Below are 23,561 nucleotides of genomic sequence, written 5' to 3' on the forward strand. Positions count from 1 at the left end.
GTTATTCTGTGCTTTGTGACTAAGAACAAGTGTTTTGAGGGCGATGCGCCGTGCAATGGGGAGCCAATGTATGTTGCGTCTGGTGGAAGAGATATTGGCACGCCTGGGTATGTTTAGAGCAGCCCTGATGGCGTTATTCTGGGTTACCTGTAGTTTATCAATGTTTCTTTGGCTCATACCGAGGTAAAGGGCGTTGCAGTAGTCAATTTTTGATAAGATGAGGGTTCTGGCGAGAATAAGGCAGTTGTCCGTTGTTAAGAAGGGACGGCAAGCTGTGATCAGTTTACACGTATACGCGGATGCTGAGACTACTGAGTTGGTTTGTCTGTTGAGTGAAAGGGTGGAATCTAGGTAAATACCGAGGGTTTTAGTGACATTAGTAACCTTGATAATGTTGCCATCAATGTTAAAGGCCTCATTTACTGTCGAGTTTTGCGAGTTTGGGCTGAGAACCTAGGATGAGTAGCTCAGTTTTCTCGTCGTTTAGGCAAAGCCCGTGGTGGGCCATCCACACTTGGATGGCAGTGTAGACTGCATTAAGCGCTTTGGTGTCCGTTACATAATCCCCAGTGATAGGGATTAGTATCTGGATGTCGTCCGCATAATTTGTGTAGGTGACACCCAGATAGTCAAGAATATCAAAGAGTGGTTTCGTAAATACGTTAGAGCGTGGGTGATACGCATGAGCCTTGAGGGACTCCACAGGGGACGTGAGCTGGGTCCGCGGCGGCGAGTGGTGAGAAGACCCTCATGGACCTGTTTGCAAGGAATGAGCTGACCCAGGAGGTGGCTGCATCAGAGAAGTGGGCGGCAATTTTGAGGTGCTGGCAAAGGATTTGGTGATCAACCAAGTCGAAGGCCGCAGAGAGATCCAGTAGGAGTAGGAGCGCTTGTTTACCCTTGTCTTTCATGTCCTCAATTTGGGTTTTTAGATCTATCAGAGCTGTCTCAGTGCCGTGTCTCGGGCGGAAGCCCGATTGTCTGAGGCCTAATAGGTTGTTGGTATCGAGGTAATCTTGAATTTTAGATACGCAGCGTGGTCCAAGATTTTGAGGAGGTAGGGCACCGTGGTGATGGGCCTATAGTTGGAGGGTTTGCTAGGGTCTAGGTTAGGTTTTTTGATCAAGGGGATTACCAAAGCATCCTTGAGGTTGTTAGGTACTATGCCAGATTTAAAGGAAGAGTTGATGAAGGAGGTGATGAAAGGGGCAAGGTCGTGTGCTGCTTCCTTTATGATTGGAGCTGGGCAGGCGTCATCTTGGCAATTGGATGGTTTTAACTTCATGATGATGTTTTCCACTTCCTTAATGGTGAGGGGTGAGAAGCTGAAAGGTTGGAAGGAGTGTTTAGGTGATGGGATATTGTAGGATTGGGGATTACCTACTGAGTCTATGAGATGGGTTTTTTTGGCATTGATTTTAGCTTGGAGTGCAGTGATTTTGTTTAGTAATGCTTTTTGTATGTTAGCACAGCATTCAACGTTGGGGGTACACTTGTCGAGAGGAGCAACTGGGGACTCTAATTCCTTGAGAATTTTAAAGAGTTCCTTAGTGTTGGATTGTGCTTGTATGATCCTGTTGTTGTACACTTCTTTTTTAGCCGCTAGTATGGCTTCCTTGTACGTGTGGGTGATGGGTAGGAGGTTAATTTTGTTTAATGGTGAAGGGGAACATCTCCAGAGAGACTCCGCTTTACGTTTATCTTTGCGTAGTTCTCGTAGGTGTGGGGTGAACCATGAGTTAAGGTGGTTGCGCGGTTTTTCTTTGCGCTGTTTGATAGGGGCAATGGAATCAAGGGCTTTTAACATCGCTCGGTTGTAAGTGTCCACAAGGGCAGTGGGGTCGGTGCAGGTGGAGGAAACCGAGTTCAATAAAGGGAGGATGAGTGGGAGTAGTTTCTCAATAGTGATGTCCTTCTTGTTTTGAGTGAAGGTAGGTGGCGCGGTGCAGGGTTTGTCTATGGGTTGGCAAGAGTTGATAGAGAATGTTATTTTATGATGGTCGGACCATGCACATCGTGACACTGAGATTATATTTAATGCGCAATTCAAGTCTGAAACCCAGTCTAGTGTACGTCCCGTGATATGAGTGTACTGGGAGAGCGAGATACTCCTGACCAGCCCATAGAGTCAGAGCACGCTCTGCAGTACTTTTTAAGACGAGATAGCTGCACCTTGAGGTTGATGAGGGTGTAGGATTTCTTACTTCAAAACCAATCAATAAGGACAACTCAATGGTTTTGCAAAGGGGAGTCCGTTTAATGATAAGTACAAAAAACAGGGAAACATGGAAATCAACATTGATGCGATAGCCCGTCTCGTTTCAACTCCCAACAACTTCATGCAAACAGTAACCGTTTTACCCAAAATTCGTCATCATTGACGTGTAACACTCAAAAGCTTGTCATGCAATTCTATTAGTTGGAAAAGGTAACCTAAATAAAGGTGCTATATCTGTATATGGTAACGGAGTGTGAGGATTGGATAAACATCATTAGGTGAGCGTCTAAGCCCTTCCTTCAAAAATGACTACAGTGGACGTCACTAAAAGTAGGACGTCCCATTGGTTCTACTATCTATAGGACCCTAGATTATTTGGTCCACTATGATAGGGTTGGCTTCAACCCCATGCATAAATCTACACTTTAATTAGCAGCATGCAGAATGGTCAACCAGGTGCAGGATGCCCCAAGATTCACCCAGCCTCCCTTCCATCAATCAGTACTTTAGTGCTATGTGTCAATGAGTTTGGCTGTGTTCCGCCTCGAAACTGTAGCTTCTAGTCTGGAAAAGTTATGGTATATTCTGTTTGGGAGACAGCCAGGCGTAGGTGCCTCTTCTAGCTTGGCTCGTCACATGCTCGCACACTGTGAATCTGCTTGGTTTTCCTTCTATTTGTGCATTTAATTCTTTAGTCAGCTTGCCACTTGCCTGGGCCTCCTTATCTCGACATTCACGGGGCAGGCTGCTCTGTTCTTAAGTTTCGATTCTCTGAAGCTACTGTCCGCCTCCCTCTCTTGTCTGACCTCGACTTCCCTGGCACGAGCTGCTCTTGCTGAGTTTCGATTCCGCCGTCTCTTTTCGCTTTTAGCTGGAGTACGAATCCTGTCCTGGAAGTGCTACATTGTGTGCATCTAGTAACTTGGGTTAATTCTGCTTTTGTGTAAAGTGGACACGCACTTATATAGTGTGCCTTGTTGAGGTAGATATATAGGTGGCGCTTGCCGCTCTATTCTTCTACTAAGCATAGCAAGCCGCACTGTTTTCTTGGCTTCTTGCGGTTACAAGCATATGTACAGGCGTTAGCCGGTTGAATAGCTTCATCCTGCTTAACAGTTTAAGTTTCTTTATCTTTCAACATCCTCTCCTTCTAAATTCATGATGTCCTTATTCATGACGTTTCGTCTGTGTGTCATCTTTTGATTGTCGTTTCTTTCATTTATGAGTCTGTCCGGGCCCTCGTGACGTCACCATTCGTTTTAAATTAAGGCCTGTTGAGTTTCTTCTGGGACAGTGTTTAAAAAAGCTCAATTTCGTTTCATTTGCTGGTAGGGTTTTCTCAATGGATACCTTACTGTCCATGGTTGTCTGGTTATTGGTACTTCACTCAGTATTTTTCTTCTGATAGGCACTGGGCAGAGCCCTAATGCGGCTCTTTGCTGGTTTATTTGATCATACGTCACATGTCTCGGTGTGAACGTTCCTGGTACTTCAAAATGGCCGGCTGGAGTGCAGGCTATATTTGGGACCTCCTCTACACAATGTCCGGTGAATGCCCATGCATGTGTGTCCATACCATGTGTATGTTGCTTGGGTGATGTGTTGTGATTGAGTGCCAGTTCAGGCTGTGTAGTCATAACTGCTATATGTGACCATGTAGTGCCTCCAAGCCATCCCCCGCCCTTGGGTTTGGGGTTCACTGTATCCCTACTGACCACTGCAAACACTTTGCACATGATGACTGCACTTGCCCTTAAACTGCCATCATGCCACGACATGGTTCTCTTTATTCTGCCCGATTGATGGAATCATTTGCATGAAAAACACAGATGTGTGCCTTTCTGCCCCAACGTCACCATACTTCAGACAGGGATTTTCACCCACAAATGTGCACTTATTACGCAAATGATTTCATCAATCAGGATGATTGACTGCTGTGTACCTACACATGCACTGTACCCGATCACTTCTGAGCCCCGTATGAACCTTCAACATAACAATTGACTTGTGTCATGTCCAAGTGACCTACCATTGATGTATCCAGGTGCCCCGCATCACTGTATTTGAACACACTGGCGTTGTTGCAGCGTGCGACACGTGTGTTTTGTCCGACTATTTTGCATGTTCTGTTTGATTACATGCGTTTCACATGGATGGGGTGTATTGCTCGCCCAGAGTGCACGGACAGTGATTAATCACCAGTGCAATTACGGAGCCAATACTTTAAACGCAGGTAGACGACGCAATGACTTACAACCACACACACTCTTAGAAAATAATGAGCACTTATACAGCTATTTATTCAAAGCTTGCAAGCAACAAGTGATAACACAGAAATAAATCAGAGAAAAAAACAGAATTCAAAAGAAAATATATCACCGTTGGCGTAACTGAATCCCTCATCTCGCCAGAAGCGACTGGAAGACCCCGATAACAGCCAGGCCGAGAGCACAACAGCCCACAGGTATGCCGGACGGAAGTGTCCCCCCTCTGACTGAGGTCCCGTCTGACCGTTAAGGGGTTCCGCATATATGCACTCCTCAAAAAGGGGTGGTAATTTCTCGAACCTTCTGGCAACGCACTTGCCCATTGATGGGCAGCCATTGGTTGCCAGCTGGGTCAACCGACAGTAACCTCAAGGAGCAAAGTGCTTCTCTCCTCTAAAAACAAGCGCCACGGAAAACAGTCCCATAACTCATAACAAGACATAACAAAGCCAGCTTTCCCAGCAGAATGTCCTCGACTGCATACCAGGTTTGGAAAGCATGTTTTCTTCAGCATAGTAAATCCAGCTCTCATCAAAAGGAGTACAGCTTTTCACTGCGGCATGAAGTAAATATCCATTATGGCTCTGAGTGCTCCCAGAATACACTGCGCACCAGCGCCATGTTTTAGCTCAAGCATAACAGGGGGACAGTAGTGATTAACTCCCATCTGGGTGTTAATGTCAGTTATGGCATGGCTATGCTATGTGCCATCTGTGTGCTGGCATGTGTCATGTTTGTGGATGGTCCATGCCACTCACTGGCTAGTGTGCGATGCAGGTGCTATGCACCATGCAGCACATGTGTTGATTTTCCATTTTGGAGTCATCAGTGTCTGCTTTCAGGGTCCCCTTCCACTTCATTGCCACTGCATGCATGGCTGAGTGTGTGTCATGTGTGACATGTCTGATTAATGTATTGGATGTGTACATTGTGATGCGTATGTGTCTCGGCTATGCTGTTCATGCGTGTCTTCATGCCTTTTGTGCAGGTGATGAGGCACTAGATGCTGTGGAGGAGGAGGAGGAGGAGGAGATAGCGCATGGGCAGGAGTACTCAGAGCCCCAACCAAGCACCAGTGGAGGACGTGGGGTAGTGGCGCACGAAAATCCATTGGTCCTACAGACCATCCTGTCCACGGGTGTCTCTGGGTACACCTCCGATGATTTCTATGGCTCAGGTGCTGAATCAGACATTGACACAAATGTCCCGTCGCAGGCGAGTGTTTCTGGCAGGGATGCTGTTCTGTCCAACGCACCTGCACTGGGGGTAGACGCCTGAATGGCCCATTCAGTGTTGGAATGTCCGCCTGTAGAGGTTACGGATGCAGGGTCACACTCCCCAATATTTGCTCCTGTTCCTAGGGCAGCAGATCAAAGGAGGAATGCAGTCCTACAGCCTCAGGCAGTGCCAGCACAGCAAGGTGCACATCACCTTGGGGCCGACAGGTGTCGTGCCCGGCAACGCGGTGGCCTTGTGCCACCGGGCTTTACTGTGTGTGAGAACTCCATGTTTGCAATTGCACAACAACATGGGGCATCATGTGATATGAAGGCTCAGGCCGTGAATAGGGTGGCCACTTCCATTCTCCCCCCCCCCCGAAAGGCAGATGGAGCTTCAGCAGCAGGCAACGCAGTCCACGTGCCGCTCACACAGGCAGGACATGTTGGCCGCCAACAGGGACAGACGGGCTGAACTGGAAGCTCTGCGCACAGCCATATCTGTAGAGGCACGGGCCCACGGGGATGCCCTGAGGGAAGATAACACCTCCCTCAGAGATACTCTGGGTGCACTTGAGGTGTCCCGGTGTATGATATGATATGACACGGTCAGAACAGCAGCTGGAGCAGCTAACACGCACAATCTCAGCTGAGCTCCAGGCAACCCATGAGGAGATCTGTGCATCACGTGATGCCTTGCAGGCAGAACTCTGTGCTACTCGTGACGTACTGCATGGGGACCTCCAGACCATCATCTTGCAGAACCAAACCTTTCAAACCTGCATGCTTGCTGCCATGGAGGAGCATGCCAGGGCTTTGCGTGGTCTGCCTCCCATTCCACACACACCTTCTCATGTAGCACCAGAAGGTGACGACAGCGACGGCAGTTCTCCCACTATCGGGTAGCCGTGCAGGCCATGAGCCTATGGAAGGTATTGCTTTTCTCAACATCCACGCACACTTGGGACTATTGTGATTGGTTGCTGTCAGACGTTGCCACTGTTGGGTCCTGTATTCATGTTTTGTCATGCTGGTAAGTATATGTTCATGTGTGCAGTTTGTTTTTCATAGGTGAGAGGGAATTGTCTTTGGCCTGTTTCCATTTGTGACGGTGCACTTGACAGTTGTGTCATGTGTTGTGCATTCATTTGGTTGCTTTCGCATTGTATGCCATGCCATGGTGTCTCTGGCGGGTGAGATGGGGTTTGGGAGGGGTTGGGTGACATACCAGTATTTGGGTGTGCTGTTTTGCAAGGGGGTAGTCCTTCATGCCGCATGAATGTGTGCCTTTTACTGACATAGCATTGGATCTGTTTAAGTAGCTAGGGATGCACACAATGTAGCACTTCCAGGGAAGCAATCTGAGGGTGGTATGGTTGTGACAGTTGACTGTCCCTTCGTCATAATCGATTATCAGCTGGTATGTGCCAGGCCTTTGTGCACTCCGCAGGGGTGGGATTTTAGGTGAAAAATTGCCACAAGCTGGGTACGGGCTGCCTCGCCAAGTGCCCTGTCCCCTCCCATGCACAGCGGTCGTGCATGTGGTTGGGGATGTGGGGGTACCACCATGTCCACCGGCACGCCCCGCCAGGTTGCAACGTGGTGCAGGACACATGCTGCCACAATCTTGCACACTACTAGAGGCGCATATAGCAGCTGGCCGCCAGAGCGGTCAAGGGAGCGGAAACGTGACTTCAGCACTCCGAATGTGCACTCCACTATACCCCGGGTTGCAATATGGGCTGCGTTGTATCTTACCTCGGGTGATGTGGTGGGGTTCCATATAGGCGTCATCATGTAGGTGCTCAGAGGGTAGGCACTGTCCCCTGGGGAGGTGATAATGTTTGTCATAAGATGGTTTTGCCATTTCTCTGTGTCTGACATGCATGCATGTGCAGAGGCATTTGTACTCAACAATTAACCATGTGTCGCCATGCCGCCCAGCTTCCAGGTCCCGGTTTAGGGATGACATTCTGAATATGAAACCATCATGGCTGGACACCGGATAGTTGGCATTTACAGATTCCCTTGGCATCACATACAACCTGCACGTTGATGGAATGCCAGTGCTTGCGGTTTCGATAGATGTGCTCAGTGGCCCTAGGAGGACGTAGAGCTACACAAGTGCAATCAATGGCACCTAGCACTTGGGGAAGTGTGCCACCCCTTAAATGTCCTGGACCATGGCCTGCCTTTCTGCGGTTGTTCTGGGCATGTATATGTGCCTGCGGACTGTGGGGCATGCAGTCATGATCGCTAACACCTGGTGTAGGCAGCGTGACTGCGTGGGCAGTGAGACACCCCAACTATGGCACTTGTCCGCTGAAATGACCCAGTGGCCAAGAAATGCAGTACATTGAGCACCTTTTCCAAGGGGCTCAGTGCTTGGGAGCACAGGGTGGGTGATGTGAGGTCATTCTCTCACTCCCTGACCAGTTCTAGGATTATTAGTGGTGGAAACCTGTACCTCCCATACACCTGGTCATCAGGCATCCCAGAAAAGCTGGTCCTGGGTAAAACAAATGGGGGGCCTGGCTATCCTCCTCCTCCTGCGGTGTCCCACGACCACTGCGGCGAGGAACAGTATATTCATCGTAGCTGTATGAGCTTGTTTGCGTGCACTTTTATGCTGCGCGGGGTGCTTCCGCCAGCTTCTTCCTGGCGTACGTGTTTCCAGATTAGCGCGTCTTTTGTGGCGCGCGGGTTTCCCCTGTTCGATTCCATGAATACGTGTGGTTAGTGCACGTGTGGGCGTTGCGAGGATTTGGCAGCGATACTTCTGCCGTAACACCCACATTTTCATGTGTTCCCCATTCCACGTGTTCCACCCCCTTTTTAGGTGTGTGCACTGCCCTGTGTGCACCTTCACTGGCTGTCTTGCGCACAGCTATAGGGATGTTGTAATGACGTGTACGCCACTGGCGGATACAGCGCAGATCACAGGTTGTCATGCGCCACTCATCTTCCCCAGGTAAAAAGAACCTGTATGCTGTTAAGATCGGCAGCAAAACCGTTTTATACAAGGTGGAGTTTTTTTTTTTTAACCAAACTTCCCACAAAGAGGTGTTGATTCTGGTACTACCTCTATCACGTGATCCGTGTAAGTATTTAGGTGCCCTTCTCCAATCATTCGGTGCTTCCGATTGTGGAAACCATTACGGTCCTGTTTTCTATGTTACAATTTTATGACTCCTTTTCAAGTCAGGCTCCTGCAGAGTTCCCTGCGTCCCGTGTTCGGACTGCGGCAAACCGAGAAAGGCCGTCCCTTTCTCCCCGCCACGCACAGCGCCTACACTGCGGCATTCCTTAGAAGGGGTTCAAACGCAGAAGTACTTCTCTCCTCGCTGCGTCCAGCGCGGCACTTCCGAGAAGGTATTTTCCCGCGTTCTCGCTTTGCGAATCACCGTTTTCTCTGAAGGCGTACAAACGCGGAGGCACTTCTCTCCTCACCGCATCCAGTGCGGCACTCCAAGAAGGCGAATTTCTGCGGTCTCGTTTTTGCTAATCACCGCACTTCATTACCGAATTAGGAATTACTTGGAAGCCGGTGACATCACACAAGCACACGGAAGTTACCTGATTCTCCAACTCAGGTGAATGATACCTCTAACATTTGAACTTCATTATTGTTGCTACCCAGAGTATTCTACTCAGCCCAGAAGGGTATTCTTTTTATTTCCATTTATTTACCAAGGTGAACTGAAACCTACATTCCGGAATAAAAAGAACTGGCTGGGTCATTGAACACACGTTCCTGTTTGGAATTATTTACTTTTACTCAAAGGGTGAATTGAAGTCTGTCTCCGGATATGAACTTTTGCTTATGAACTTTGATGTCCAGGACATGCTGTACTAATCTTCGTGCACAGAACTAAAGGACGCTTTCCAGAGTGCACCTACCCGACACTAGTGCGTCCCTCATTCCGTGCGGGTTAGTTTCCCTACTAACTTACCTTTCCCTTTTCGTTGTTTCTATTGGCGATTCATTCCTGGATTTTCTTGCTACCTAAGACTTCCTCCAATTCAATCATATTTAAGGTTAGTGGAAATAACTAGCGAGTTCATATTAGTTTAATGTAATTAGACATTACTTACCTTTTGTTTCTGTTACACAGATTGGAGAGTGTGTTCATTTACTTGCCCTTTCAATTGATTCCTCGAGCTGGCTGTATGTTATAACGGACAGTGGGTGTGATCAATGGAAAGGGTTTTTCCTTGAGGAGTCATCATTGAAGCTAGGAAGAAAAAACTTCATCAGGATACTGTATCCTTTTTGTACCATCTGTATCCTTTACTGGTTAAAATACACGGTTGTCAATCCTAAAATAAGTAGGGTGGCATGTCACAGGTAAGCCACGCGCAGCACCTTCCATGAATCGACAAACGGCTGCTTGTTCGCTGCGATTTTCATGCTTGCGCACCCCTTTTCAGCGCACATTAATTCCATGAATTACCCTGTTTGTTTGGGGTGGCAAAATAAGCCCCCCCCATATTAAAGTAAATTGAAGTCATTGAAATTACAACGTTTACAGGGGCAGGAACAGAAATCCAGGTATACATGTAAATGTCAAAGGTCACAGTCGAAGATGGAGTAGAGCCATAGGGCACAGTTACTGCGCTACGTTCCTCAGAATGTACCAGGTTTTCAAAATGGGTTTGTCTCAAGTAATACTGCCTGCCATTATTGCAAACAGTAGGGCCACTGGAGGTTTGAGTGCCCCATCAGAGCTCAGCCCCAAGTCCCTGCAGCTCTCCCAGCCCCATTCCCGAAAGTGAATAAGCAGAACTTTCATCTGTGGGTAAAGTAAAGCAAATTGAAGGATAGGACAGCCTAGAGGAAAGTCTAATACATTAATATCAGGAAGGGCCTTTTGTTGATTACAAGAATTGGATGTAAATATGTGCCTGGCTTGGTAAATACAGAAGCAAATCACCTGCAATACTGTGCAGAGATGTCACTACTGTGCCTCCCTTTTCAGTAACTAAACGCTGGTGGTCTTTCCAATAATCACGCGTTCCATCCTGTTACAACGCCGCTTACTGTAACCTTAGGTCCAATCTCAGTTCAATGTGCATTTCTATGGAGCCCATGCATTCCGGTGAATTGGTTAGGGTGTGACCTATTGCACAAATTGGGATGTATGGTTTTTAACTTTTCCCCATGAAAATGCAGAACTTGTGTTAGCACCACTACAGAAGGAACAAACGCGTGCCCTTAAAGAGGATGTGTTCACCACGGATCTTGCTGCACTATTGTCTTAAGTACCTAAGTGTTTGTACTCTCAACATGCAAATGAAGTATGTTTAATCCGAAACTCAAAAGCCTGTTCGTATTCATGTTAAACCTTCAAAAATCCTTTAAAAGGAGGCCCAGGATCCTTTGAAACAAAGCAAAAAAGCAACAAAATATATATTTTTTAAATGTATTACATTGGTAATCGAATCTTTATTACAGTATTATTGTTATATTTACCCCAACTATCAGTCCATGAAATACAACAATCCGGATGATAGAGAATGAAACCTGGTAGGAATACATTGCTTTCCATCCCATCAGCTGCAACTCAATTGATTTGTCCAAGTTCCCTGTACTACCAAATTCAGCCACTCTTTCTTGCGTGCATCTACTGCAATGGAATTTATGGGTGGCGATTTAAGCTCTGCCTTCTCCTACATCCCGATACACCCAGACAGTCAACATTGATTCCCCTTCACATGTTCTGGATTATAGTACACCTGGATAAGGCTTTCACAGGGGCATAATGAGTCCTGCACTCATTCACAGATTCTAAAGAAGGATCTAGATGATTACATTCCCCAGGAGGATTGGTAATGGTCCAGTACATAGTATTGCCCAATTGCATCCCTCACATAGGAAGCATGCAAGCAAGACACTAGTACTTGCTGCATTAGCTAATAAAAGGAATAGAGCAAAACATTACACTTATGAAAATCTAAGGTGCATTAGTTGGGTTACAATATTTATTTAAGTATGGATGTCCTGACTCACAAGCAGAAATAAATTTGAAGTTACCTGACCCCACAATGATTACACAAATCGAATATCGCGGATATTGCCGACAATGAATGTTGGCATTCACCTCTATAGAAAAACTTAAGGCAATGAACCACACAATACCAACAAACCACTTGAATCGTCCACAAAGGAGGAGTAGACTTTTGCCAAGTGAAAGCATGCGCTCTGCAGTGATCAAGCCCTTTAACTTGCCAATTTCAAAAGGCATTGTATCGTCCCTGTGATGGAAAGGATTGGTATGCTCAAGCAGTACTGACACAAAAGCATGGCGACAAGCACCAACACATATGCATTTTTAGTACAGAAGTAGGCACTGCTGCTGCAGAACTACTGCCTTGCTTATGGTTGGTTGCTGCAGCTGCATTAGCAGTTCAGTCCTCTGGAAATTTGTATTGAGGCTAATCTCTTGTTGTAGCAATACCTCATGCCGTAACAGCCCTACTGTTGAAAACAAAAACACAACATTCTGCTTCCTGACTTGTGAACTAATTTTGTAGATTTTTGCGAATGTAAATAACTCCCCAGTCCCGTGTCTCGCTTCTGGCCAAGCCCCGAAGAAGGTGAAGCCCATGATTGGATCACTGCGATTCCTACTCTTACAACTACCCTGGAAGATCTCACTTCAAAATGCTGACCTTGTATCAATTGTCGATAGTTCTTGTTGGAGTTATTGCTTGAGGAACGAAGGGAATTAAATGCAGGATGTGCGGTTTGTTCTATAAATGGAGATCATTGTGGGTGCACAAGGTCGCGCTGTATATTTTGCCAGAATAGCTGAACTAATTGCAAATTGATTATGACCACTTGTGGCAAGAGGGGCTATCTTCAGGTACACCCATTTAAAATGCTTCCCATCTATTTATTTTAATTTTTGTAACACGTCACATACCCAGATGCCCTTCTCAAAGCCCTAATGTTGGCAGTGGTCAAATGTATTGCCCATGAAACCCGAAGAGACAACATCGTTCAAGGGAATGCCCTTGCTGATTAACCAATGAGGAAGGGTACCCTTCCCCCATATTCCCTGGTGTGAAAAAGTACCACAACGATGTGATCATTTATTAGAGTTGTGGACCTAGGCGAAAAAAGATTTGAACATTAAACAAAGTAAAATTGTGTTTTAGAAGTGACATATGAAACTGATAAAAACGCCTTCAAGTTACCACATAGACTGTCCACCCTATGTGCATTGAAAGATATACTGGTCAACATCTCTTAATCATTAGTACAGTGGAACCATTATACATGGTGCAATCGATATAGACACAGTAATTGCCAAAATAATTGCTTTTTTTCCCCATGCTTGTGCCACTGAAGCCACAGCAAAACATTAGATGGACATGATATGTATCCAATGTTGTCTCTGTTAATAGATAGTATGTAAAAAAAAAGCTAGAAGAGCAAAATGATATTGATCCTGATGTATAGATCACTACATTAATGAACATTAGTTATCCATGACTAAAGCTTTTGCCAGGACTTTGTGTCATGAACATACATGCAACATTTGAAACTACCATTTGCTATGCAAGAATGAGGGTGCTAGGAGGCTGTCTCACAGAGGCACATGTGAGAACTATAATTTCGGCATTGCACATTCATGAAGGGGGCTTCCGAATAGCAGACTTACATTACATTGGCAGGCCTGCGTTAGATTGGAATTAAACTAAAAAAAGACAAGGTTTTACGCCTGGCAGATGGCAATCACATGCAGTATACTGAAGTTCTATATTTGCTGCAACTGTCTAAAGCTTGCATTTATTTGTCTAGCCTTGCAGCATGCTTAACTATGTAACTCTCGTCAGCCATGTTCTCCTCTTCGCACGCTGCAAACCAAAACCCTGGTCAAACTTGGTTTCAAACCCACCTAAACTGCCTCCTGCTGCCACCCCTTTGCCACCTAATAAATGAACAATGCTACCAGACAACCTCCAAACCCATGCTGTAGTCTGTTTAAATCTTTAAATAATTGTAAAATGACCATGCATTGGTGTATATTATTGGCTGGACTCTCCCCATGTCATGTGCCCAACTCACCCTCATCTACCACCTGGTGCATGTTAAACGATCTATTTTTGAATGGAACACGGAAACCCTATGGCTCCTGTTATAACTCATATACAATGTTTTTTGTTGCAGAAGTAAGCAGTAGGTAATTTCAGCTAAATAAATGCAAAAGGGCTTGCCGGACGCATGTTTGTGTTATATTGCAAAATAAAAACCTACAGAAAAACAAACGTGATTTAGGCAAGTACATTAACAGGCAATGTGACCTCTTCTGCAATAAATAAGGGAATTGAATGTTTTAAAACATTATTAAAAAAGTGCTAATTGATCGAAAACTGTAGCACTTTTTAAAACTGCTGCTAAAAAGATTGGGAAATATTCATGAAAGACAAAATCAATGCAACTTGTGATGGCCCCACAGAAGATTTTAAGACACGATTTATGAATCACTTGCGAATACAATAAGCGCATTAAGCCTGCTGCGAATATTTTCCTCACCGCTATAGTAATTGGTCCACTTGTGCAGCTCCCCCTCCATGGCAGGACTGGGGGCGCCATCCAGGCCAGGGTAAAGAGCCACGGTCCTTGACTAAGCTCCTCAAACCCCCGATGACCGCCCAGCCGAACTATTACGCAGGAAAACTGGACTGCCCGGCCACCGTAATCCTACTGCTCTTTCCAAATACTACCCGATCACAGTACCTCTTTGATTGAGAACATGTGTACGCATGTACCCTCTAGACACAGTACTCATCTGCCGTACTCTCCTTACTACTGTACTGTACCCTGCCAGCCACCCTACTGCAACCCCCTGCTTCTGAGGATACACTGTACACAGCAGTACTGTCCTTATACAGCCACTGACCACTGGTGCGCTCTGACCCTCGCCCCACCGTGCACTGGTGTATCCTTCCTAGTGTACTATCCTGCCTCTCAAACCTACCGTACTCTCCTTACTGCTGTACTGTACTGTCCCCTGCCAGCCACCCTACTGCAACCCCCTGCTTCTGAGGATACACTGTACACAGCAGTACTGTCCTTATACAGCCACTGACCACTGGTGCGCTCTGACCCTCGCCGCACCGTGCACTGGTGTATCCTTCCTAGTGATCCTGCCTCTCAAACCTACCGTACTCTCCTTACTGCGGTACTGTCGTGTCCCCTGCCAGCCACCCTGCTGCAACCCCCTGCTTCTGAGGATACACTGTACACAGCAGTACTGTCCTTATACAGCCACTGACCACTGGTGCGCTCTGACCCTCGCCCCACCGTGCACTGGTGTATCCTTCCTAGTGTACTATCCTGCCTCTCAAACCTACCGTACTCCCCTTACTGCTGTTCTGTACTGTCCCCTGCCAGCCACCCTACTGCAACCCCCTGCTTCTGAGGATACACTGTACACAGCAGTACTGTCCTTATACAGCCACTGACCACTGGTGCGCTCTGACCCTCGCCCCACCGTGCACTGGTGTATCCTTCCTAGTGTACTATCCTGCCTCTCAAACCTACCGTACTCTCCTTACTGCGGTACTGTCGTGACCCCTGCCAGCCACCCTGCTGCAACCCCTTGCTTCTGAGGATACACTGTACACAGCAGTACTGTCCTTATACAGCCACTGACCACTGGTGCGCTCTGACCCTCGCCCCACCGTGCACTGGTGTATCCTTCCTAGTGTACTATCCTGCCTCTCAAACCTACCGTACTCTCCTTACTGCTGTTCTGTACTGTACCCTGCCAGCCACCCTACTGCAACCCCCTGCTTCTGAGGATACACTGTACACAGCAGTACTGTCCTTATACAGCCACTGACCACTGGTGCGCTCTGACCCTCGCCCCACCGTGCACTGGTGTATCCTTCCTAGTGTACTATCCTGCCTCTCAAACCTACCGTACTCTCCTTACTGCGGTACTGTCGTGACCCCTGCCAGCCACCCTGCTGCAACCCCCTGCTTCTGAGGATACACTGTACACAGCAGTACTGTCCTTATACAGCCACTGACCACTGGTGCACTCTGACCCTCGCCCCACCGTGCACTGGTGTATCCTTCCTAGTGTACTATCCCGCCTCTCAAACCTACCGTTCTCTCCTTACTGCTGTTCTGTACTGTACCCTGCCAGCCACCCTACTGCAACCCCCTGCTTCTGAGGATACACTGTACACAGCAGTACTGTCCTTATACAGCCACTGACCACTGGTGCGCTCTGACCCTCGCCCCACCGTGCACTGGTGTATCCTTCCTAGTTTACTATCCTGCCTCTCAAACCTACCGTACTCCCCTTACTGCTGTTCTGTACTGTCCCCTGCCAGCCACCCTACTGCAACCCCCTGCTTCTGAGGATACACTGTACACAGCAGTACTGTCCTTATACAGCCACTGACCACTGGTGCGCTCTGACCCTCGCCCCACCGTGCACTGGTGTATCCTTCCTAGTGTACTATCCTGCCTCTCAAACCTACCGTACTCTCCTTACTGCGGTACTGTCGTGACCCCTGCCAGCCACCCTGCTGCAACCCCTTGCTTCTGAGGATACACTGTACACAGCAGTACTGTCCTTATACAGCCACTGACCACTGGTGCGCTCTGACCCTCGCCCCACCGTGCACTGGTGTATCCTTCCTAGTGTACTATCCTGCCTCTCAAACCTACCGTACTCTCCTTACTGCTGTTCTGTACTGTACCCTGCCAGCCACCCTACTGCAACCCCCTGCTTCTGAGGATACACTGTACACAGCAGTACTGTCCTTATACAGCCACTGACCACTGGTGCGCTCTGACCCTCGCCCCACCGTGCACTGGTGTATCCTTCCTAGTGTACTATCCTGCCTCTCAAACCTACCGTACTCTCCTTACTGCGGTACTGTCGTGACCCCTGCCAGCCACCCTGCTGCAACCCCCTGCTTCTGAGGATACACTGTACACAGCAGTACTGTCCTTATACAGCCACTGACCACTGGTGCACTCTGACCCTCGCCCCACCGTGCACTGGTGTATCCTCCCTAGTGTACTATCCTGCCTCTCACCCTCCCGTACTCTCCAGTACTCGCCTTCTGACAGTAATGTCCTTCCCTTCAGCCCACTGCTACTGCACCCACATACCTGTACTTCTCCCTTCCCCTGCACCCTAGACCCTTTCCCTAGTAAAGCAGCCTGCGCCCCCTTTTCTACAGGTACCCTGCTGGTTACTGTGCCCTGTGAAGACACTGTACTGCTCCTGCCTCAATAGACCGCGGGGCTCTTATTAATGCTGTACTCGTACTGTCACATCCCGCACCCCTTACACTGCAGCGCCTCACTCATTCCTGTGCCCTCCCGTCTCATGTCGTCACTCTATCCCCACGAGCTACTGTACCCTGCCGGCCACCGTACTCTCCAATGAACGCAGCCCTCGGACACTGGCTTCGCTACCCTGCCGGGACCCGTAGGACTGCTGCCTCGCGCTTCCTGACTACCCCAGCCTTCCACACAGCCCTTCCCCGACTCCTCCCCCCGCCCGCCCGCCCGAGCTGCCAGCAGCAGCAGCAGCCAATGGGAGCCAGCGCGAGGTCCATGCCAGAATGGGCCTCCGCCACGCCCACGAGCTCCTGGCAGCGAATCAGACGTCACTGCCGCCGTGCTGCGCGCGGCCCTGGACTTCCAATAAAGAACTAGTGTTCTGGGGCATTGACTGGCAGGTGCTATTAGTTCAGTCGGCCATATCGGACCGGGACAGAATGTGCGCTGTCCTGTGGTTTTAGAGTCGGGACCATTTGTGTTACTTCTTATGGCTGTGTTGCTTTATGTAAGCAAAAAAAAAAGTTTGAAGAAATGGAATGCTCGCATGCTATAATGGTGTGCGGATGCTATTGGTTAGGGGCGGCCACCTTGGATTGGGAAATTACATCCTTTTTGTGTTGCCAGGCTATTCGGGTTAGCTTTTCAATTCACCCTGCGGAGTTTCACACAATTCTATACGAATACACCTCCCCTTAAAACGGTGACCGTATTGCCTGCTAGGGGCATGGCGAGCCTTTCAGAACAAAACGTCTTGTTTCTATGGCAACGGACTCGGTCTGTGAATTTCGGATTGAGGTGTAAGAGGCAGATACACAGGCCAACCAGAGCGCCGTATTTGATGACGGGCGGGCGGTCGTAGTCGTACTCAAAGGGCGTCCGGGACAGTTTTCCCATTATCATTGGTTCAGGCGCACCCTCGGCCGATCTTTGTTACGTGATTGGCTTCTATTCAGGAAATGGGCGCGTTATCGCTCAGGCCCGGTTTATTTTAGATGTGTATCCGCGTTATGATTGGCTGTAGTAAAGGCGATGGGCGGGACTGTGTGATGTGATTGGTGGATAGTGAGATCCTGGGCGGGGCCAGCGGCCTGCCACGTCTCAAGCAGGCTGCCTAGCTGCTGCCCGGCCGGCTCTGGGTTGCGGAGCGTCGCCGTGTCCATTGCCGGTAGAATGGCGGTTTCACTGATGCTAGCTGCGCTGCTGACCGCCCTGTGCAGGGCGGCGCTGATCCCCGAGCCCGAGGTGTCGGTGGAGGTGAAGCACCGACCCTTTCTGTGCCGGAGGAGCACCAAGTTCGGGGACCTGCTGCTGGTGCACTACACGGGCACCCTGGAGAGCACCGGAGAGGGCTTCCACAGCACGTGAGCACGGGGGCAGCCGGGGGGCGGGGGCAGCCCGGGGCTGCTGATTCATGGGTTCACGTGCGTGCTATTTTGGACGTTGGTTGACTTGTGGGGTGGCCCTTTCCCGTTATTCCGAAGGATTGGGGGACCCGGTGTGAAATTGGCAACCAATGGGGCAATTTTATGCTAACTGGAAGATTGACACTGCCGAAAACATTAGCTTTTAAAAAAAAAATACAAACCCCAGCTATTTATGGTAGCTGCCGTGGTTCTGTAGCGGTGCGGGTTTGCTTGCTTTAGCCAGTTGGTATTTTACGGGTCCTGCCCAGGTGCATTGCACCATAATCCAGTGGTGTTCAAAAATACCACCTAAAAGCATTATGCACCTAAACTAATGTTTAAAGGGAGCCTTGTTGTGTTACTCTCTTTGCCTTGAGTTCATTGCAGCTGTGTGATCGTCTTCCAGTTTGAAATGCCCCATGACAGTGCCAATTGCCTATAGATTCACACCTGAGAAACGTGCTGATAACCGAAGGAAAATAATTAAGCAGTCCATGACCCTGTTCCTCGCCATATTGAATGACTGCTCTGAACGTCCATGTGCCCCTTCAGAAATGGGCCAGAACTTAAAGGGGATTGGGGGGGAGGTCTCCATTTGGCCAATAGTGTTGCGCCCCTGTGTCCCGATGAAAGGAAAGGGAAGGTCCTCTGGTTAAATATAGTAGCAGTATACTATGGTTGACACCAATGATGACTTCCAAGATGTCTCTATCAGTTATGGGTGTGCATCCATACAGTAGGGCACCAGCTGGGCAAACTGTTAGACAGAATTGCATTCAGTACCCTCTGGGACTACCAGATGTAAGCAAAAACCAACATTTGGTATAAGTCTGTACTACACAGTTTTGTGGTAGCGAACTGAGCAGCCAAGAGGAAATGTGAGCAGTACAAGAAGTTACGGAGGTCTTACAATCAGTGGTTCAAGTAGACACTTATAAATGTATTACACAATCCTTTAGAAAACATTCACTAGAAGGAGGCAACTTAATATTATATACCAATATACTTCAACACAAAACCAATACGTTTCTGAACAATTAAAGCTCCCTTGAAATAGAAGCCAAAAGGCATTTCAGTCACTTTGAATGGGAAGGCAAAGGCACAAGTTAATAGAATAGATCACAAATACTTTCTTAGGCAGTGCAAATAGTTATAGTTCACTAGAGGACTCCATTCAGTTCAATAGACATAGGCCAAAGTTAATGGACTAGTGTCTTGGATAGGAAAGAGCAGTTCTTGAAGTAAACAGTACAGTCTTTGCCAAAGTTCTCAAAAGTAGTTTGTACAAAAAAGAATCATATGTTGGGTCACAAGCTGATTGGGCATGTAATTTGGGAAAGTTCCACGAACTTTCACTGCGAGAGAAGCGTTCTCTCAATCTGGTAAGCACAGTACCTTCGTATGAAGCAAAAGATGCAGCTGAAGACGTTGGTTCCTGTAGATTTCACTGTTCCTGAGCCTCGGTCGTGGGGACAAGAGGGAGGACGTCAAGGGAATCCTGCACTGCACGGGATCATCGGAAAACGCAGAAAAGTGGAGTCACTTCAGTTCGAGTAGCTGTTCTTCAAACACACAAGCTGGTGTCCTTCCCCCTGGTTAATCCTAACTAGCTTCGAGAATGGTATCCAGGTGGCTTACAAGTTGATTGAGTTGGTGGGACCAAAGGAAGAAGGGGCTTCTCTGTCGAAGTGAACTTGGCAATTCGGACCTGCAGCAGGGCTTCACTGGGCAAACCGACGGTCCAGGAGTTGCAGCAGCTGTCCTCGTCCAGCTTGCCTTCTATTCTTTCGTTCCAGTGGTCGACTCTGCTTTCCAGCCCAGGAGATTCGCCTTTTAGTTTTCTCCCATTCATTCCAGCCTAGCTGCCACTCGCCCAGCAGGGTGGCTGTCCTTGCCGGACAGTCAGCCAGCCAATCACGCCAGAGTGCATTTGAGTCTCCTAGGAGACTAAGCACAGGGAGGTTTGGGCACCTCCCTCACTTCCTGCCCACCCCAGACACACCATGCCAGAGGCGGTCTTCAGTCCTGAAGCCCCCCAAAGGCATGGAAACAAAGGGACCAAACCTGGTTTGTTGCGCAGAGACAAACACTAGAAGGACCTTTCTGAAAAGGAATGGCGAAAAAAGAAGACCGGGACCCGTTTAAACAAAGGGGCTTACGGCGCTATATTGAAAAAACATGGCTCCCGCGATTTTTAGCTACCGGTGTTCGCGGTCAAGAAAAGGTAGAAAAGGTTAGCATTTGACTGCTACATGAGTTTCTAGACAGAGGGGATAATGGATAATCCATCCAGCACTCTATAGGAAGATAGTGTTTGCTGGGTCTAGGAATTTAAAAAGACTAGTAAAGTCAATTTAACCTTACATTCTCTCGGAAACAGTAATTTATCCCAGAGAAGGTATTTAAATCTTTGGCAAGTCTAAAAAAGACATCACTGTGTCACTGCACTGAGGGTGCTGTGTAACACACATGAAAAGATGTCTATGGAGTTATCTTAAAACTCCATAACCAAAGAACACAAGAGTAAAACGCACATCAAAATACTTGAAGGTGTGGGGAAAAAAGGCTTGCACTCTTTCCAGGTAAAAAAAATCGTCCTCAAAATCCAGCAAAGTTGCTGGGGGGTCTAGGTGAAAGAAATTGGCACATTTATGAGAATGCTCCCTAACACAAACTAACCACCCACCCACCCATCTCCCATTGGTCAGAAGGGCACACCTACGGGTGAACACTTTGTTTAAGAATAAAATGCTAGCACATTTATGTACAGAATTTGTGGCACTGGTATTTTTGTGAGAGACTGTGTTCACTATAGTTAGGTGGGGAACTGATCCTCCTTCTTCTCTCACGGAAGCGACACTGAGAACACCACATCATTTTGAAACTGGTCGCAGGGTTTAAAAAAGTTATCATTACAACCCCACTCGAGTTAAACACATCTCCCATTGGTCATCTGGAGTACCCACTCGCGAAGGCCCACCCAGCGAGTGGACACTAGGACCTGTGGCTGGTGTATTACATGGGCAGCCTTGATGGGTCAAGGACGTCATCTACAAACCTGTGCAACCTATGGCAGAGGGATTGCGAGAATGGGTCTGCCTGGGTGGGGTTAGGAAGGGTATGTACAGGGAGGATGTTGCGTAGCCATTCATCTTAAAGTAGAGTTTTCCTAATGTTATGTTCTCTGGGCTTTGTAAAGAGCACCTCTGTCATTTACACAATGATGCATCTTGTATTTTGCGTGTTGGGACTGGGGAAGGAACTGCAGCAGTTGAAATACTTCACATTCCTGTGTCCTGTTGTGCCTTGTCTAGGTAGATTCTTGGATTATATTTTGCTATTGCTGTCTTCCACCCCCCTGACACACAGACTGGGCAGACATTTAATCAATTGTGTATACCCGTGGGTATTGCTTAATCCTTCACAAAAATGAACGCAACCTGAAGTCCTTCATCTGCCGTGGTTTTGAGTGTCCTGTTGGTAACGATCTTTCAGGAATCTGGAGACCGTCATCTTGTCATGTTATTGGTAATTTGTGGAAGGGAATGTTTGCCCAGTGCGGGCATCTTGGTGCAGTATTCGATTTCGGAAACCTGGAACACCCGCTCGGATTGTTTAAATGAAGTGGATAAACCAAGGAAGCTTTCAGATATTTTCTGAAATTTGCGCGGAGGATAAAGTTCTAAGAGCAGAGGGGTGTTCCATGTTTTGGTGCCCAGACATGAAAAGGAGCGCCTGCCAAGGTGTTGACACCTCTGCTTCGGTACCTCCCAAAAGGAAGGCTCCCAAGGAAAATGAAGCTGCAATCTGTAAGCGATGAAGGAAGGTGTCGCCATGTCTAATCTATGCATTATATACAGAATTTAGAAGAGATTTTTCCTGCGGCCAACCAGCGTAGAACGTGGAGGTAACCGGATATAGATGCAGACGGTGGTCTATTAGGCTGGAGTCTACAGCCCCAAAGTATGTCCTGGGCCTGGATGAGTGCTGGCCCAGTCCAATTGGGGATGGCTAAAAAGATACAACTCTGGTTAAAAGGTGCTCTCTGTCAAAGTGGAAGATGCAATTAACTAGGCCAAAATGGCACCAGCAAGATTGTCCTTCGGCCCCCTAACAACAAAGTTGATGCAATCGTAACAGGATTTTGTACTTCATGCTCAGATGTACCATCAGGTACAGAGCTAAGAGTCAGAACGCAGGACACCTAGGGCTCTCCAAAAACAAGGGCTTCTGATTTGCTCACAGATTATTCGCCCAAGACTCGGTGTGGCTCCGGCAGGTTTGAAGGGTTTTGTACAACATTTTGCTTGGTCTATTCTGTTGAATAAGACTCTGGGTGTCTTCACATAGTTAAAGAAAACTAGCCATAAGAATGAATAACTGGGAAACAGCGGTAAGGAAGACTATTCATAAAGGGTGAAAGCACGCACCCCAGAGGAACCTACCCATTGGTGGTAGAGCAGATGAGACGTGTGGATGACTCCAATGAAGCTTTTTTTCTTTTTTTTTAAATTTTTTTTTCTTTTCAGTTGTTCACGTGATGCCACCTGTTTCAGTCAGTGTGAACTATTATGAACAAATTGAGCCTGGCCAGATGACTATTGGGTATAACGGTGTTGAAAGCCACCAATACGTTGATAAGAATGAGTCTGAGATCTTCTGATCCAGGTCCAACCTGATGTAGTTTACAACAGCTTTAATTACTGTTTCTGTCCCGCTGACTGTGAAAACCAGCTTGGAGAGGGTCCACGATTTGTTTGTGCTCGATGTACCTTTGCTATTCAGTGAGGACCTCCTTTTCAGGGAGTTGGGCATTGTGTGGCAAATGGATAAGGGATGAAAGTTGGATGGATCAGATGGGGCTTGAGTGTGCTTGAGTGTGGTTTCTTGTTTATGCACTGTTGTCGCCCCTTCTTTGAAACTTGATCACCCGCCTATGTTTTGACTGGTTAACACCCAGCTCCTTAACAGCAAATCGACTGGAGATTGGGATAGAATGGGATATTGCCTGCGTTGTTCAAGGTCTATTGAATCCGTTTTGCATTTTTAGTTTTTTGTGTATCTGCCCTGAGGAAATTGCTTTTAATTCCCATCCTTAGGGTGTTTAATTTCCAACTGTGTAGTTCAGTATACGTA

General features: G+C 47.7%; 2 protein-coding genes across 2 annotated transcripts in view; one reads left to right on the forward strand and one right to left on the reverse strand.

Annotated features, from left to right (window-relative positions):
* Window positions 1-17,219, reverse strand: part of PLEKHA8 (pleckstrin homology domain containing A8) — a 353,037-nt gene extending 335,818 nt beyond the window's left edge. The window contains exon 1 of the mRNA XM_069648916.1: window positions 14,245-17,219. Coding sequence (XP_069505017.1) covers window positions 14,245-14,284 — 40 coding nt within the window. The 5' untranslated portion in view covers window positions 14,285-17,219. The remainder of the gene's footprint in view (window positions 1-14,244) is intronic.
* An 873-nt stretch (window positions 17,220-18,092) lies between these two features.
* Window positions 18,093-23,561, forward strand: part of FKBP14 (FKBP prolyl isomerase 14) — a 35,001-nt gene continuing 29,532 nt past the window's right edge. Inside the window, exon 1 of the mRNA XM_069648917.1 lies at window positions 18,093-18,383. Within this exon, the coding sequence (XP_069505018.1) occupies window positions 18,193-18,383 (191 nt within the window). The 5' untranslated portion in view covers window positions 18,093-18,192. The remainder of the gene's footprint in view (window positions 18,384-23,561) is intronic.

The sequence above is a fragment of the Ambystoma mexicanum genome, chromosome 2q, assembly GCF_040938575.1.
Source record: "Ambystoma mexicanum isolate Mex_15411 chromosome 2q, UKY_AmexF1_1, whole genome shotgun sequence".
NCBI lineage: Eukaryota > Metazoa > Chordata > Amphibia > Caudata > Ambystomatidae > Ambystoma > Ambystoma mexicanum.